The sequence below is a fragment of the Gracilinanus agilis genome, chromosome 5, assembly GCF_016433145.1.
Source record: "Gracilinanus agilis isolate LMUSP501 chromosome 5, AgileGrace, whole genome shotgun sequence".
Lineage (NCBI taxonomy): Eukaryota > Metazoa > Chordata > Mammalia > Didelphimorphia > Didelphidae > Gracilinanus > Gracilinanus agilis.
Genome location: NC_058134.1, coordinates 36222221 through 36238482, shown reverse-complemented (window position 1 = coordinate 36238482; position 16262 = coordinate 36222221). Strand labels below are relative to the sequence as shown.

Genomic DNA, 16262 nt, shown 5'->3' with positions numbered 1-16262 from the left:
TTTCTTTCTTTCTTTCTTTCTTTCTTTCTTTCTTTCTTTCTTTTTCTTTCTTTCCTCCTTCCTTTCTTTCCATCCCCATCTCTTTCTTACCTCCCTCAACCCCACTGTCCTGAGGAAATTCTGTATCTACTGAGAATGACATTGAGGTTGGGATGAAGCCAGGGTATCTATCCCTTGAATCTGCAGGAGATTGAGGCTAATGCCACAAATACTAGAAACCATGATTCATGAATCCACAAAGGCTTGTTTTATATCTTAAATGCTATATAGGTGAAATCTTGTTAAAAAACATTTTTGTTAAATGGGCATTTCAAAATTAGCAAAAATCCACCCATCCATCTTTCCTTCCTTCCTTCCTTCCTTCCTTCCTTCCTTCCTTCCTTCCTACCTACCTTCCTTCCTTCCTTCCTTCCTTCCTTCCTTCCTTCCTTCCTTCCTTCCTTCCAAATCTTTACCTTCTGTTCTAGAATCAATATTAAATATAGATTTCAAGTCAGAGGAACAGTAAGAAGTAGACAGTTGGGGTTAAGTGACTTGCCCAGGGTCATACAGCTAGTCTGGAGTTTCTACAAAAATAAAATTTAATTCCAGCAAAATCAAGAACATCTCTATTAATTTTTGTGGGTAGAATGTCACCTATGCCATTTATTTTATCACTATGTACTACTTAGCAAGCTACAAAGCTTGGTAAAGGGTTTTTTTTTTTAATTGCTATTTTAAGCTTTGCAGCAGTGTAAGATACAGATATTCAGCCCTCCAAACTATTTCTAGTTCCATTGATTTGTGACATACCATATGGCGCTTATATTTAAGACATCCTGATTACCATATCAGAATTCCTATACTCAAAGTAAAGGTCAGAGTGATTTTTATCATCTACGATCATGAGAAATGTGAGAGCTCCTTAGCCCTATCTTCTACTACCTCAAAGCCTTGAATTCTACCATTTGGAAAATATTTAAAAGGAAAGCTAGTGACTTAAAGATATCTGTCCTTCTCTCTTGGTGCTTCCATTTTGCATGTAGGCAAAAATTCCCCGATAGATCTCCTTTTGGGCATGACAGATATCAGGGCTAACTTTGACAATGACATAAGACCAGAGACGTGCCGAGAGCTCACCCCAGGAAGCCTACTTTTCACAATCAGGGTCCTTTGTGGAAAAAGAACCCAAGTCAAACAAGCCTACGTAGGGAGACAATTTTCGGAACCCTGCTGGCGAGGCAACCCTAGGCTGCAGGAGCCCTTTGCTTCATAACCAGACTACAGAACGGGTAAGCCCCACCTCTTCCAACATTAAAATCAATGTAACAATTCAACATACAAAGCACCTCCTATAGTACTACTAATGTGCTCGTGCTGGACATACACCTTAAGTCTCAGAGCTCTCGAGGGGTTTGCTGTGGAATAAAATTAGATTTCAACATCTGCCACCATCAAGAAAAAATTCCATTTCTGGCTCCCATATGAAAACACTGTAACCAATGAATGGTAACTGAACCATGATACCTTAATGGTTATTACCCAAATCAACTATTTTTTTTAAACAGTAAAATTAGGGGATTCTGCTTTCATAATTATTTGAATGTGTTATCTTACTAAATGTTTGACAGAATCCCAATATGATTTAATTGGAAAAAACTGCTGCTCATTTTAATATTCAGAACATAAAAATATATTCATTTTGGTTATTCACTCTATGTTTAGATCTCACCTTTTTTTCTTGCTTAAATGTAGGTTACTTAAATTTCCAAAATAAGTACAAAAACTAACTTGACTCCATATTTATTTGGAAATTTCTCTCATATCAAATCCTATTTGTAACCATCAAGAAGACACAATAATAGAGTAAATCTAGAAAAAAAACACCCTACCAAATATCTTCCTATATAATCCTGTGGGACTTTGGCCAAGTGATTTAAATTTTCTAGGCCTCAGTTTTCCCATCTACAAAGTGAGACAAGTTGGATCAGATAATGTGTAAGTCCCTTCCAGCTCTAGATACATTTGGGCAAGGACTAGAAGCCTATTTATGATTTGTGAGGAACAAATCAGGTTCTTGGAATTTAGTAGGTATTTACAAATTATGCCAGTTTAATATACTTGCCAAAGTTTTTTAAAGTTCTAGAAAATTATCACTTTAGCAGTAACAAAAGGCTTTTTGATGATATATAAAATAAACAAATCATCCTTGTCTGTGAACAGGTTGCTTCTCTTCTTTCTTGATCAAATATACAAAGAATTTGACTTTAAGCCTAGATTCTAGAAAGCCCAGAAGGCCCAGGCTAACAGTCAGGAAGACACTCCTCTCCCTTCCTGAGCAGCCCAATAAGAAAAATTTTTCTTTACTTGTAGCATGGTTAGAGGATCCATGCTGCTCCTCTCTAGCTACTGAGTACCCCATGCAATTTAAATGATTAACGAAAAAGATGAAAATACAAGGAAAATCCTAAGCCCAATCAAGCTCCCCTTCACCTCACTTCCATGCCCCATCCTCTTTCCAGGATTTGGTCCAAATCTAGGATATTCTTAAGGGATAGTTCTAAAACACACACACACACACACACACACAAACACACACACACACACACACACACACACACACACACACACACACACAGTCTTGTTTCTTCCACTGAAATTGCTGACCATGGGAAAGACTAACCTACTCTGTAGGTTGTTTTTTTCCCTGATCTGCACCTTCAAAATAACATGTTTAAAACAGACTCTTAGTAAATAAAAATGTCTTTGTTCTCCTCCTACATCACGACTCTCTCTATATTGGCAGAAGTTGATATTTCATAATAATTTGATTATTTATAATATCATAAAGAACAGAAAGAAAAGAAAGTTTTAGGAAACTGGGAGAATAAATCTGCTGGGGGTAGCAGGGATGGAAATATCTTGTAACTTGGTATGTGTACCAAATGCACACTGATTGGTCATTTTATTTCTTGTTTATATTTTGCAAAGTCATTTGGACCAGTGAGGTTTACCTCAACCTGAAATAAGGAAATCTGTTGGGTCAAATGCTTAGAATCTGACTTCCTCATTCGTTTTGGAAAAATACTCAGCCCTTAGCACAGAGACAAGAAGAAAATAGGCTGTTGAAGAAGTCTAGGAATATCCCTCAGGTGATTGTAGGCACAGCCTTGGCTCTGGAGAATAGAAGGCTAGCTTATTTTTAATAAAGAGAATAAGGTCCAAAGGAGCAGCTAAGAGCTCAACCACAGGCCAGGATAAAGCAATGAAAGGAATGAAGGAACTGACAGAGCAAAGAGGAGATGACACAGAGTTCTATGCAATTGGGGGACCTCAACATTTTACATGAAAACAAAAGTGACTATTTTTTCAAGGTTGAGTTCTACAATTTAAATGAAAATGTAATAGCTTGCCTGCTTGAGATATTTGGGGAGATGCCTTTGCTTTCTGAGAAGGAAACTCTTTTAATCAAGCTTTTTTGAGGATCCAGGTTAAATCCCAAAGATGGCATATCAACAAGAAAGGAAAGAGCAAAATATGCTTGACTGTGAGCCCTCTCTCACTGCGAAATTAAATTTCCAAACTGAGAATGGTGGTGGGGGTAGGCAAGGGGCTAAAGTGAGAACAGGACATTTGTCGTTAATGTACAGTCTTGCCATGTAAATAAAGACATCTGAAGAAGCACACAGGTTTGAAGCTGCTCTAACATTCTATCATAATTAGAAACATTTCAAGAGCCCTGTAATTTCCAATCAAAATTACAGTAATTTCCGATATACAAGCCATGATTCATGACAGAATTTTACATTCCATGAGAGATTACAGTGGCCTGATGTATGACACGCTGAGTACAGCACTAACATAAACAATTCTGTTTAATGTTTAAACAGCACTTGATGTTTAGAATCCCACAATAAAAGAAACATATTATTGTAGAAATTATCACTTTGACAGTGATTGAAGGGTAGGCAGGCATGTGGCCTATAAAGCTATAATTTTTACAGTCCACAGCTTGAGTTTAATCATTTTTATATAACATTTCCAAAATATCCCTTAAGTATTCCTTGCAGCCTATAACTTAAAAAAGAGCAACCTGTCCCTAAAGCAAAGCTTCCATTAAGTCCCACTAGTCATGTTGCAACCATAAAATGTTTTAAAATGTTAAAAATGGGTATTGCAACATCACAGACCAAATGCATGATTGTATATTTCACCAGAAATGGACAACTAAAATATTCTCAATAAAAGTTCTTGTGAGAGCTGTCAAGAATAACAGTTCTCTAACTTCGGGTGAGGTTATTTGCATCTAGGTCTTATTCCTACACTAGTTGACAAGCTCACGGGGGAGCAGGGCGGGGTAGGCAGCTTTTCATTTGTGAGGCTCCAGAACCCAGGACGGTGACTTGCACGAAGCAGGAACCTAATGGATGCTTGCTGAATTGGACGAGGCATGCGATAAGTTGGCAATTTGTAAAACTTGCCATTAAAGCCCAGAAGGGTCATAATACCTTTCCCAGGAATATTTTCCAATGTTTTTGCTGAGAAGAGATACTAATAGTGTCTTCTATTTAGCCTCTAACATCCTCTTTTAATTGTTTTGTCAGCATATTCATGTATGATTTGACTTTGCTCATAAAGATATTCCACTTGTGATGAAAAGTGAGGAATCTGGAGCAATGCTACCTGGAATATCTTTTGTTTGCTGTTTTTTCATGAAATGAATAGACTGTCTCATCTTAATTTTCTGCAAACATTGATATCCTCAATTTTCAAAAATTTATAGCAGTTTGGACATTATAATTAAAATATCATATATCTATGCTATAAGTATATATAGTTGCATAAAAGGAGCATATACAATATGTCAATATATGTGAAAATTTAGTGAGGGGCTAAAGAATTCAGGTTATAAGGGTAGCCGTGAACAAGTAGAGATCATAGTTAGAAAAGAAGAATCAGAATTATTATTTTAAGTATTTATCTGAGGGAAACAAGGTAGTTAGAATATTTAAGTAAGAGCAGTAATTCAAGGCTTTCCCTCTCTCTGTAATATGCAGCTCTGTGACAAAACTCAAAATTTCCAGTTCTCCCATACTTGTAAATAGGATCCAGAAGTGGATTTTAACAATTCTTTATCATACCCAAGGAGGATTTGTCGATGTAATGTTCTCTAGACATTCACTACGAGGTATTTATTCTAGAGATACAGTTATATATGTGCATGCTCTCTCTTCCATTAGAATGGAGCTCCTTGAGGTCAGGGACTGTTTCATTTTTGTTTCTGTGCTATTCCAGTTCCCAGAATCAAGGGGCTCCTCAGTATACACTTGCTGTTCCTTTGATTCCTTTTTTCTGTCTGCTCACATAACCCCTTTCCCCATCCTACTCCCAATGTCCCACCCTAGTCCATACGGAGCCTTCTCTGTCCTCTATTCGCTTTTCCTTGGTCATCTCACTCCCTTTGCAATGACCATCTCGATGTAGATGATACCTCAGATCTTTATTTCCATGATTTCATTTCTCTGTTCAGCTTCAGTGTTATAATTCCACCCGCATCCTGAATCTCCCACCAGTAATGAGGTCCGATGTGTCCAAAGCTGAATGTGTCCCTTGCCAAAAATGGCCCATGCTCTGGACATTCCTGTTTCTGTTGAGAGTACCGCTATCTTCCCCCACATTCTCAAACCTCCAAATCATCTTTGACTCTCTCCTCTGCCTCCTTTCTCACCCAATCAGTGGCCAACTTCTGTCAGTTCTACTTCCTCTAACCCTGATCAATTCCTTCCCAAAGTTGCCAAATTGATCTTTCCAATTTTCAACTATCCATGTTGCTATTCCATTCTAAAGCTCGAAGAGGTTCCTTCTTGCTCATGGAGGAAAAGGCAAACTCCTTAATCTGACATTTGGAGTATTCATAATCTGATATAATAACTGTTTCCAGTTATAGTTCCCATTATTTGCTCCTTCTTTCTCCACTACCATATTCTAGCTAAATCAGACTCCTAGTGATTCTCCCAACTTCTCCTGTCTCTTTCTTCCTCTTTTGGTTATGCCGGGCTTCTCTCACACCTGGAATACAATCTGGCCATGTTGTCTCCTGTCAAAATCCATCTTCTCACTGAAAAAACAGTTCGGGTATCCCTTCAAAGCCCTCTCTACTCACATCTGAAAGCAATATGTCATTTTCCTCTCTTCACACACGAGCTGATATTGCCTGTACTTGGGCACATGTTATATCTCCCTCTATTATATTAAACAAAGAGGCAGTCATTTTTTTCAGTCTTGCACCCCGCCAAATAGCACCCAGATAGGATCTACAAAAATTGTGTTAGATTCAATTAATATCCCCCCAAAGAAATCATGTTCTCAACTAAAGCATAAAGGTTCATCCGAGTCAGGACTCGTGTAAACAGAGGCGATGACTTACTGAAAATCCTACTGGCATCATTTATTTAACCAAAAACAAAACAAGAAACAAAAACGCCCAAAACTTGTTGATTCCCAGTTTCAGGTTAGGTTCTTACCTGGCTTTTGGTTGCTGCAACCTTTGCAAAGAGTGCTTGGGACACCTTCGCTCGCTTCATTTCCTGCTGAATCTCATCGTAAATGGAAGCATTAATGTTCATGGCATTGTTCTCTGGCTTCCCATTCCGCTCTGTTGCAATTGTCGCTGTTTTTACCTATGACACATTTCAAATATGACCGTCATTCTTTGGCAGTGGAGAGAGAGAGAGAGAGAGATTGTATTGTTTTGAAGATTTGCAAACACTGTTTCCAAACTGGATGCTGCTACACTTTTACAATTGCTTCTTCTACCATTCAGTCAACCTACATTATATGTCCTGCCCGGAGAGCAAGTGGCCCTGAGCTAAGGAAGTCATATTGTCACAGGTGACTGCATTTGGAATAGGAGAGTCACTGCCAACTTACAACTAGGAATTACGGGGTCATAAAGTGAGTTTTCTGCGAAACAGACAATAGCTCCAAAGACTTGAAAACCCTAAAAGAATGATTCCCCAATTATCTTAAACTGCAATTCCAACCTAAAAAAAAAAAACAATTAAAATCATCATGTAGAGTGATATTTCTTCATTGGTGCCCAATGCCTAATACAGATAATTATATCACTGATAGGTATTACATATTTGTGGCCTTTTAAATTTTAGACTTTGCCTTTATGCTTTTCCCTCTTATCTGTTTCATTTAAAAAATCTTCCATAACAAAGCAATTTACAGTACTGCATATTTAAATCTTCTATCCATCCATGAAACAGGTAGAGTGCCTTTCCTAATTATCATAAAGGCTTGTTCTACTTTACACGTGTATGTCCAAGCTGTTCTATAATTATTCCATCTTTTCCTGGCAACCATGTCTATAGTTTTTCCTTTTGACTTGTGTCCCCACACTACTAGGGACTATTTCTTTCTAGCTCAAAAGAACATTATTGTACATTACTCAAAATGCACAATGGTTCAATAAGATTTTTTATAATATGTGACCTTGAAGTAAAGCATCAGCACTGGAGTGTATCAATGGATAGGAAAATGCCAAATTGATAATTTCAGACAGTGTCATAGATCTTGGGCAAAAGCCAAACAACTTTAAAAGCTTACTGATGTTACTATTGCTTTTTTCCCCCCCAAGTTCACATAAGTGCATGATGTGGGGTTACAATTACATTTTTTAAATGTGAGTTCATATTAATTAATTTGGGAACCTTCACGAAGTCTACAGAGAAAGTATAAGATTTTTCTTTACTGTGAAATTAAATGTTAGCTGGCTGAGAATGGAAATCTTATCATAAATGTATAATATAAAAGAATTCCTTAGAATAGAAATCTTATGACAAATATATATTATAAAAAAAATTTCTAATTTTGTAGGGGGCTGTACAGAGACCTGGATGCTTTTTCTTAGGAACTTAAACCTCAGTTATTACTAACATAGCAGAAATAGGAGAAAATCAACAGCTTTAGACCTCTAAATTTCAAAAGATGAGTTCCCCTTCATAATGTCACACAATTTGTTAAATGTGAAAACATTCACTTCCATGTCCTACAAAATCCTGGTTAAAAGGGTAGGTCTAGACAGGGGAAATTATTTCTTCTCCCATAAATATCAGACTTAAAATTTTTTTGGTTCACATTCAAAATTTTTATAAAAATTGTTCTACAAAAATTATAAAAATTATTCTTGGACTCTGAGACAACCATTGTACTAGCTGAATTTTAAAATTGCTTTTCTGAAAGTAGAGGAGCTGTTGATAAAGTAAAAGAGAAATAAATGCCTTATATAGTAAGTAAGGTACCCTGGCCATTAGTTCCCCCTTTACCTTGGGAAACTCAACCCCTGACCTTCAGTTGCCTCACTTGTGAAATGTTAATAAGATTTTAAAGCAAAGGGCTGGACCAGAAAATACCTTGAGGGAAGAGATCCCTTCTAGCTCTGAAACCGATGAGATGATATAAAGATCCAGCCCTGGAGAAGTCACTTGGGAAATGATATGGAAGGTCCCAGAAAAGCTAACCCATTTCCAAAAAGTGTCTACACCAGAAGTGGTTTCGGATTTGCCTAGTTCTTTATGAAATGGTCCTGCTTTGAGGCAAAGGGATACATTTGTCTATGTCATCGTGATGCTTTCAATCGCTTTTTTTTCTTTTCACTGTTTAAGTGATAAGGAAAAATAATTTGAACACCATATTGAAAACCCTTTGTTATGAAAGAGCTGCTGGGGGTCCATGTTCCAAAAAACATTGGAGGCAAACAGTACAGCTAGAGCAATCTACTTAACAAAATGTAAAGTGTAATCTGAAAACATAGCTCTGGGTACTTATCAACAACAACTCTTTTCACTCCTTTGAAAAATGCACATGCTTGCTCTAGAATTTAACATATGGCACCCGGACTCTGTTCATCTCTTTCAGTCCTCTGATTTGTTTTCTGGGTTCTGTCCAGCACAATCTCTCTTTAAAGATCACAACTTTCACTAAAAAAGCACAACTCATAAAATCATATAAATACCCACTCAAAGGCTTAATATCATCATATATCACAGCTGTGGCTATTTTAGGGTAGAAACCAAGTCCTCAACCAAGCTGCGTTTCCAGGTTTTTGTGAAAACAAAGAATGCAAAGGCATTGGAGTGTTTACAAAGGCAAGGAGGGCAAATCTTTCTTAGTCATTTAAAAAATATTTAGAAAAACTTTTCCTTCCCGACTTATCTGCTCAGATACATATCTCATCGTAGAAGATTGATTATGGTTAGGAGAACTTATGGAAACACAGTTTTTCGAAACAAGGCACATGCTGTTGCTTAAGGGGTAACCAAGTTGAACAGGTTTTCACAACCAGGGAAGCTCACATTTTTTTTCCCCCGGGGAAAATTGAAATAAAAAAAATGTAATCACACACTCTACTAAATATGATTTTAGCTAACAACAACAACAATAACAACAACAACAACAACAACAACAACAAGCCCACACTCTCCTTTAATCCAGGTTTAGCTTTTAATATCATGTCTTAAATTAAAATTCATAAAGTAGTTCATTCCAGGGAAACCAAATTCCTTTTCAGCTCTGCTCTGTAAGCAGCATAGGCAGTATACTAAATGCTGTTGCTTTCAGCATAGTTGTGGTTTAATTTTTTTTTTTTTTATCAAGGCAAGATTTGCTCTACACTCCATGATTAGAGCTGCCTAGGAAGACTGTGAGACTTATGTTAGGGAATGTCTATTAGCTCTTCTCCCTCCCTTGTGGGCATGGGTGACACCATTTGGTGTCTTCATCATAATTTATCACTAAGGCAAAAGTTTTACATTTTTAAAATTGGTTCCTGATTATTTATATCTTATAGGAGGCATAAGACACTATTAGATGACCTATGAGTTTATAGCATTTTCCATACTGTGTTCAGCATTGATCATATGTAAAAGTTTAGACAGGTGCAAAGTTCATGGAGATCTTTATATAGAATAGTTCTTGTAAAGACAAATTGGAGGCAATTTGGGAAAACTATCCTCATCCAAGTCTTAATGACTCAGTATGGTTAATTCAAGCATCAATATTGCACATTTGATTTTAAGAAAAAAAATTAAAAATATAAGTTATCTTGGCAATATTACCTAAAAAATGCAATACTTAATTTTGAAATGTTTTTTACTTGTGAGTGAAAAATACTATCGCAGTTATGAAAAAGGATTGTTTAATACCCTAGTTAGTATATTTTGAGAACCTTTTGTCTATTTAAAGTAATACGATTAATAAAGTATAAAATTTGCATATTTATTCTCCAACTTTTAAAGAAGAAAATCAAGAGAAAACCGAGGCAATTTGTGTTAAGTGACTTGTCCAAGGTCACCCAGGTAGATAAGGCCCAATGTGAATTCAGGTCTTCCTGTCTCCAAGGCAAATACTCTATTCAAAATGCCATCTATGGTTCCATGATATGTAAGGGGATATAAGATGATTTCCAAAAGGAGGTTTTGAAAAGTATTTTTAAAAAATTAAACTGGAGAAGAGAAAATAATTTTCAATACAATTCAAACTCATTAAGTGCAAGGCCCTGTGATTTTTGAGAAACCATGAAAAATGACATTAACCATTTTATTTAGAGCAATTCCTATGATCAGTCAGGAAATAACCTTTTAAATTCAAAAAAGTTTTAATTGATTGATTGGTTGGTTCCAACTCTTTTTTCCACAGGCTCAAAGGAATTAGAAGAATTATCGAATTCATCTGAGGGAGGCAGCACTGTCCCTAAATTTTCTAATTTTGAACATGTTTAAATGCATTTTAGGAGCACAGTCAAAAAGTTATCCAACAATCCTGACAATCTTAGACTCTAACCTAATCCAGTCCAAGAAGTATGTATTAAGCACCATAATTTTAAAACTCAAATTGTATCTTTAAAGACATCTATCTAGTCCAATCCACAGCTTTTACAGATAATAAAAATGAAGTCAGAGCTTTGAAAAGTTACTTGAATTTATTGTTTTCTCAGGAGCCTTTTCATGTAGTTCCTCCACACCTCTTTAAATTTATTCACAATGATATAACTTTCCATCTTTCACTGAAAAAGAAAAAGGATCAGTAGTCTTGTTGCCCCAAAATGAATTTTTTAAATTGTTTTTTACCATTTTTGTGTGACTTGGGGTAAAAAACAAATATATTAATATAATTCAGATGAAATCATTCCAAAGACCTTTCTTAGTTAATAGAGGAAAAATGAGGCTGGCAATGAGCTATTGAGCCCTAAATGCCCAAGCGTAAGGCAAGGTCAATTAATTAAATCCTATTCCAATGAATATTAGGGAAATAGAGAGATACTTTCTCCATTTTCTATGGTAAGCTGATATTTTATCAGTCATAACCTAAGTTGTCACCCTCTTATTCATCTGAAGTTTGTCCAGTTTGGAGAGTTATGGACATATTTTGTTGCGGTAGAGAATATGCTGTATTAAGTCTTTTAGTGTGCCCTAGGGAGGAAGTTAAACTTCAGGGTGAAGAAACTTAGAAGCTAAAAAAATAAAATAAAATAAAAGTAAGGGAGGATAACTATTTTACAGAGTAGAATGCTTAAGTCATGTTATCATCATTTTCTACATGAGGAAACTGAGTGGTTAAGCAACCTGGCCAGTCACACAGCTAGCCAATAAATGAGGAAGGATTTAAATCTAAGTCTCCCTAGCCCCAAGTCTAATGATCCATCCACCTGGCCACACCACACCTTTGGAGATGCCTGGATAGAAGAAAGTGAACCAAAAGCAATGTGCTTTGGAGATGGTATTTGAGATAAGTAGCCTGATCAGAGAAACAGCAAGATTTCTCAACAGTGATGAATGCTTGGAGAATGATCTAAGGCTCGTCTCAGGACATCTGCACTTTCCCTCTCAGTTTTGTTCCTTGTGTTTGGTTAGAACTAGACTGACTAAGTGCACAGTGATTTTGTCAGTAAACCAACTATAAGTGATACGTTTTCGATTCAGTTTTGTTTTGTTTTTAATTGGTGATGTACCATAAGCATATTAAAACTTTGTGTGTGTGGAGGGGTCAGCTAGGTGGCTCAATGGATTGAGAGCCAGACTTAGAGATGGAAGGTCTTTTGTTCAAATCTGACCTCAGATATTTCCTCACTTTGTGACTCTGGTCAAGTCATTTAATCCCCACTGCCTAGCTGTTACTGCTCTTCTGCCTTGAAACTAATACACAGTATTGATTCTAAGGTAGAAGGGTAAGGGTTGGGGGGAGGGGGGAACTCTTCATTTGTGGCTTAATAAAATTAATTTTTTAAAGGTGATATTAACAGTGGAACTCCTTGACTACTTTAAAAACACATTTCAGTGCCACTTGAATTTTTTTAAAATCCACATCAAAAATAGTTTCAAAGTTTTGAAATGGATCCACTTGACATCCAGTTATTAACCTTTAATACTCTTTAACATAAAGTTGTGCTAAGTAACTTCCAGGTGGAAACCTTCATATTTAATAATCTCTGATTTTTCCTTCTCTCCTTCCATTGCAGCACTTTCCAATTCTTGCCCATTTCACCCTTGGTTAACATCTTTTCCATTCATCAGCTTTTTTCTCTATGCCTATTGGCATCAACCTACTGAAAGCTCTAACTAGGTATTGTAGCCTCTACTCCCTTCTCCCTCCAATTTCCCTTCCATATCACTGCTAGATTAATCTTGCTTACATGTGGTTGCATCAAAATGCTCCCCAATACAAACCTCAGTGGCCCCCTAGCACCTACGAAGTCAGTCCATCAGTTAGGATTTATTAAGCATCTATTTTGTTCCAAGCACTGTGCTAAGTAAGCACTGCAGATACAAAAGAGGAACAAGAGAGTTTCTGCTTCCAAGGAGCTACAGTTAACATCTGTCTGTCATTTAAAGGTCTTCATTATTCCACTTAGCAGGTACTGGGTGTTTCTTAAATTATTTCATTTTTACTTTCCTCCATAAAGACACAGTGAGTAGAGCATTGGACCTGTAGTTAGGAAGACCTGGGTTAAATTCAAGCTTCTGACATTTATTAGCTATAGGACCTTGGGCAAGTCCCTTTATCTTTGTCTGACTCAGTTTCCTTAACTATAAAATGAGGATAATCACCTACGTCTCCTGGTTATTATAAAGATCAAATGAGATAATATTATAAATCAATAAAGTTATAAGATTACCTGGTAAGCAGTAGGTATTTAATAAATGCTTATTCTCAGATTCCCTTCCCTTCCAAAGAGTCTACAGCTTAGCCCAAATAGATGATTTCACTTCCCAAACATGCCCTGCACCTATCTGTCTTTAGACCTCTGCCAAGGGAGTCTTTCTTTGTCTGAGGTCATCCTTATCTTTTCTTCACTTCTCCCATTCATACTCACTCTTTAAGACCCACACATGAAATTCAGCAACGCTCTTTTTACCTTAACCTCACACAATGATTGATCCTCCATCTCTCTAGTGTGCTTGGCATATATTATTTTTACAGACAGTTCTGGGTATGGTAAGGGGTATGAGGGAAGAGTCTCCTCTTTCCAATCCACCATGTTACAAGTCCAAAAGTGATGTTCTCAATGTGTGAGGTCCATGTCATTCTCCTTCTCCCAGAGCATCCTCAGCCTCAGGAATAGCAGACTCCTTGGGGATTTAAAGAACTTTCATACTCTGGCTCCAACCTACCTTTCTACCCTTCTAGTTTTGTTTCTTCATGCATTTTACCTTCCATCCCAACTGACCCCATACTTGCTGTTGGTCACATATAAAAATCCTATCTCCCCAACTTCACACGGGCGACTCACCACTCCTAGCTTGCCCTCCTCCCTCATCTCTTTGTGGAATCCTAAGCCTTCTACCAAGCTCAAATGGTTTCTCCTCCAGGAGGTTCTTCCTGATTCGCTCCAATTGCTTACTCCTTCTTAAACTTGGCTTGTACTTCCTTTGGAGACATTTCCCATTTTCTAATATTTTGTGTGTTCTCTTCCCTAATAAGCTATACATTTTTTGAGGACAGGGATGCCTTAATGTTTGTCTTTATATCCTTAGCAAAGAACACAGTATCTAGCACATTGTAGGCGCTTCATAATTTTTTTTTCTTACCTTCTTAGCAGGGGTTCCAAGGCAGAAGAGTAGTCAGAGCTAGGCAACTAGGGTTAAATGACTTGCCTAGGGTCACATAGATAGTAAGTATCTGAGGCCAGATTTGAAACCAGGACCTCTCATCTCCAGGGTCCCATCTATCTATCCACTGAGTCACCTAGCTGCCTCCATAAATACCTTTTAATGCACTGTATTTCCCTTGGCATTAGGTTCTGCACAAAGCAGATACTAAGACTCTTTTGTGGCACGAAGGCACCTTAAACAAAGCAGGAAGCCGATTTAAGGAATGATGTTACTAAAGAGACAAAGTGAAACACATACACCAGAACTGTATTCTGGTTCTATTGGACAGATAACTATTTGGCTTTGCCAAACAATTTTAATTTTAAATAACTTCACTGTTGAATTCTATATTACTTAAACACTGTATTGACTCAATGTTTGCATTATTGGCCAGATCTACGTAGCTTAGAATGGCCTGATTAACTGATTAATTTAGAAAACATAAAGGGGGCATATAAATAATTCAGAACAAAATAAATTATCTCTGTGGGCTATCTCGATTTATCAAAGAACAACGGTTTTTAAAATAAAGTAATACTCTTTGATAGCAATTTACAAGGAGAGCAACATGGTAATACATTCGAATTTGCAGTGGTTTGGCAAACACACTTTTCTGGAAGGGACAATGTTATTTTGAATCAGGACACAGAAAAGTACTGAAACACTAGAAAAATCAGAAAACCATAAGCTGTCGTTAAGCAAAAGCAAACTAGGTAGATGGATATGGGAGTAATGCTGCTCTAAACTCAAGTTCTTACTCTGAAGAGACATGTGTTCCTTCTGTTGAAATTGTAGATTGAGTAGTGGGTCAAATAACCCACTATAGAATTTTTTTTTTTTAAACAATGAATTACCAGTGCCAGAGTTAGGTTACTAATTAACAGGCTTCCAAAGGGTTAACCTCACACAGCAGATGTACTGTCTAGTGCGTAACTCCTGCATTTATGAAGGGCCTTTTCTTTTACCAGGCAGTGAGTGACTCCAAGGCTAAGACAAGAACTCAGTGGTCTCTGCCCTCGAGCAGCTTAGTCTCTATTGAGGAGAAACAACACGAGATTGCAGATAAGTTAAAAAAAAATTCCAGTTCCTGAGTTATTGGGATTTACACTTTGGAACATCAACTTGGGCTTCATATAAGATGGTGAACTTGAGCTAAGTCTTGAAAGAAGATGTTTTAATGAGATTTGCTCTTGTAAAAGCAAAATTGGTCAGGCAGGGAGAGGGGAGGTGGCTAGGTGACTCAGTAGATAGAGATTCAGGTCTGTGGACAGGAGGTCCTGGGTTCAAATATAGCCTTAGGTATTTCCTAGCTATATGACTCTGGGCAAGTCACATAGCCTAGCCCTTTTGGCTCTTCTGCCTTGTAACCAATACTAGTATTCATGCTAAGACAGAAGGTAAGGGTTTTAAAAAAATACAGCATAGGTAGTTTCATGTCACTGTGAGTTCCACCAAAACATTTTTGATGAAAAGATAGTACAGAGAGTTTGGAACTGCTCAGGCTCTATATTAGAAAGTACTGATCAGTCAAAGGATGTTAACCCAGTGCATTTGGACCTTATGGTGCTGTTTGGTTACAATATAGTAAGATATATCATTGCAAAGAATATTTCAAGGCAATCTTATGTGGGGTGCAACTAGGTAGGAAATAGTCACTTTATCTTGAAAAGTAGTTTCTAGTGGATTTTCCATTCTAAACTCAATTAGGGATAAGAATAATAAAAGACCACTGATTAGTCCAGTCCATGAGAAGTAGGTTTTCCTTTTGCTATATTATAGTGGCTAACTTCTTCCCTAAGAAATTTCTCTTTATTATTTCTTGGTGTTACCTTCCTTAGAATAAGTATATATCCTTCCAAGGTGACTACTTTGAAGACAAGAACACTCATTTAGATGCAAAAGTTATGGTAAGCTTGTTTTAAAAATACACACATAACAAACCCCAATCACTTTCATTACAGCACAGTCATACTCCTTATGTTAATCATGTCTAGCAATGAAAGTCTATTGAAAGGTCTCAGACTAGAAGTGAAGTCCATAAGCTTTTCTTTCCTCCCTTCCTCCCTTCCTCCCTTCCTTCCTTTCTTCCTTCCTTCCTTCCTTCCTTCTTTCCTTTCTTCCTTTCTT

At 37.0% G+C, this 16262-nt stretch overlaps 1 protein-coding gene across 1 annotated transcript in view; it reads right to left on the bottom strand.

Moving 5' to 3' along the window:
* SATB1 (SATB homeobox 1) overlaps positions 1-16262 on the bottom strand; it is a 94040-nt gene that overhangs the window by 30976 nt on the left and 46802 nt on the right. Inside the window, exon 9 of the mRNA XM_044679794.1 lies at positions 6504-6659. Within this exon, the coding sequence (XP_044535729.1) occupies positions 6504-6659 (156 nt within the window). The remainder of the gene's footprint in view (positions 1-6503; positions 6660-16262) is intronic.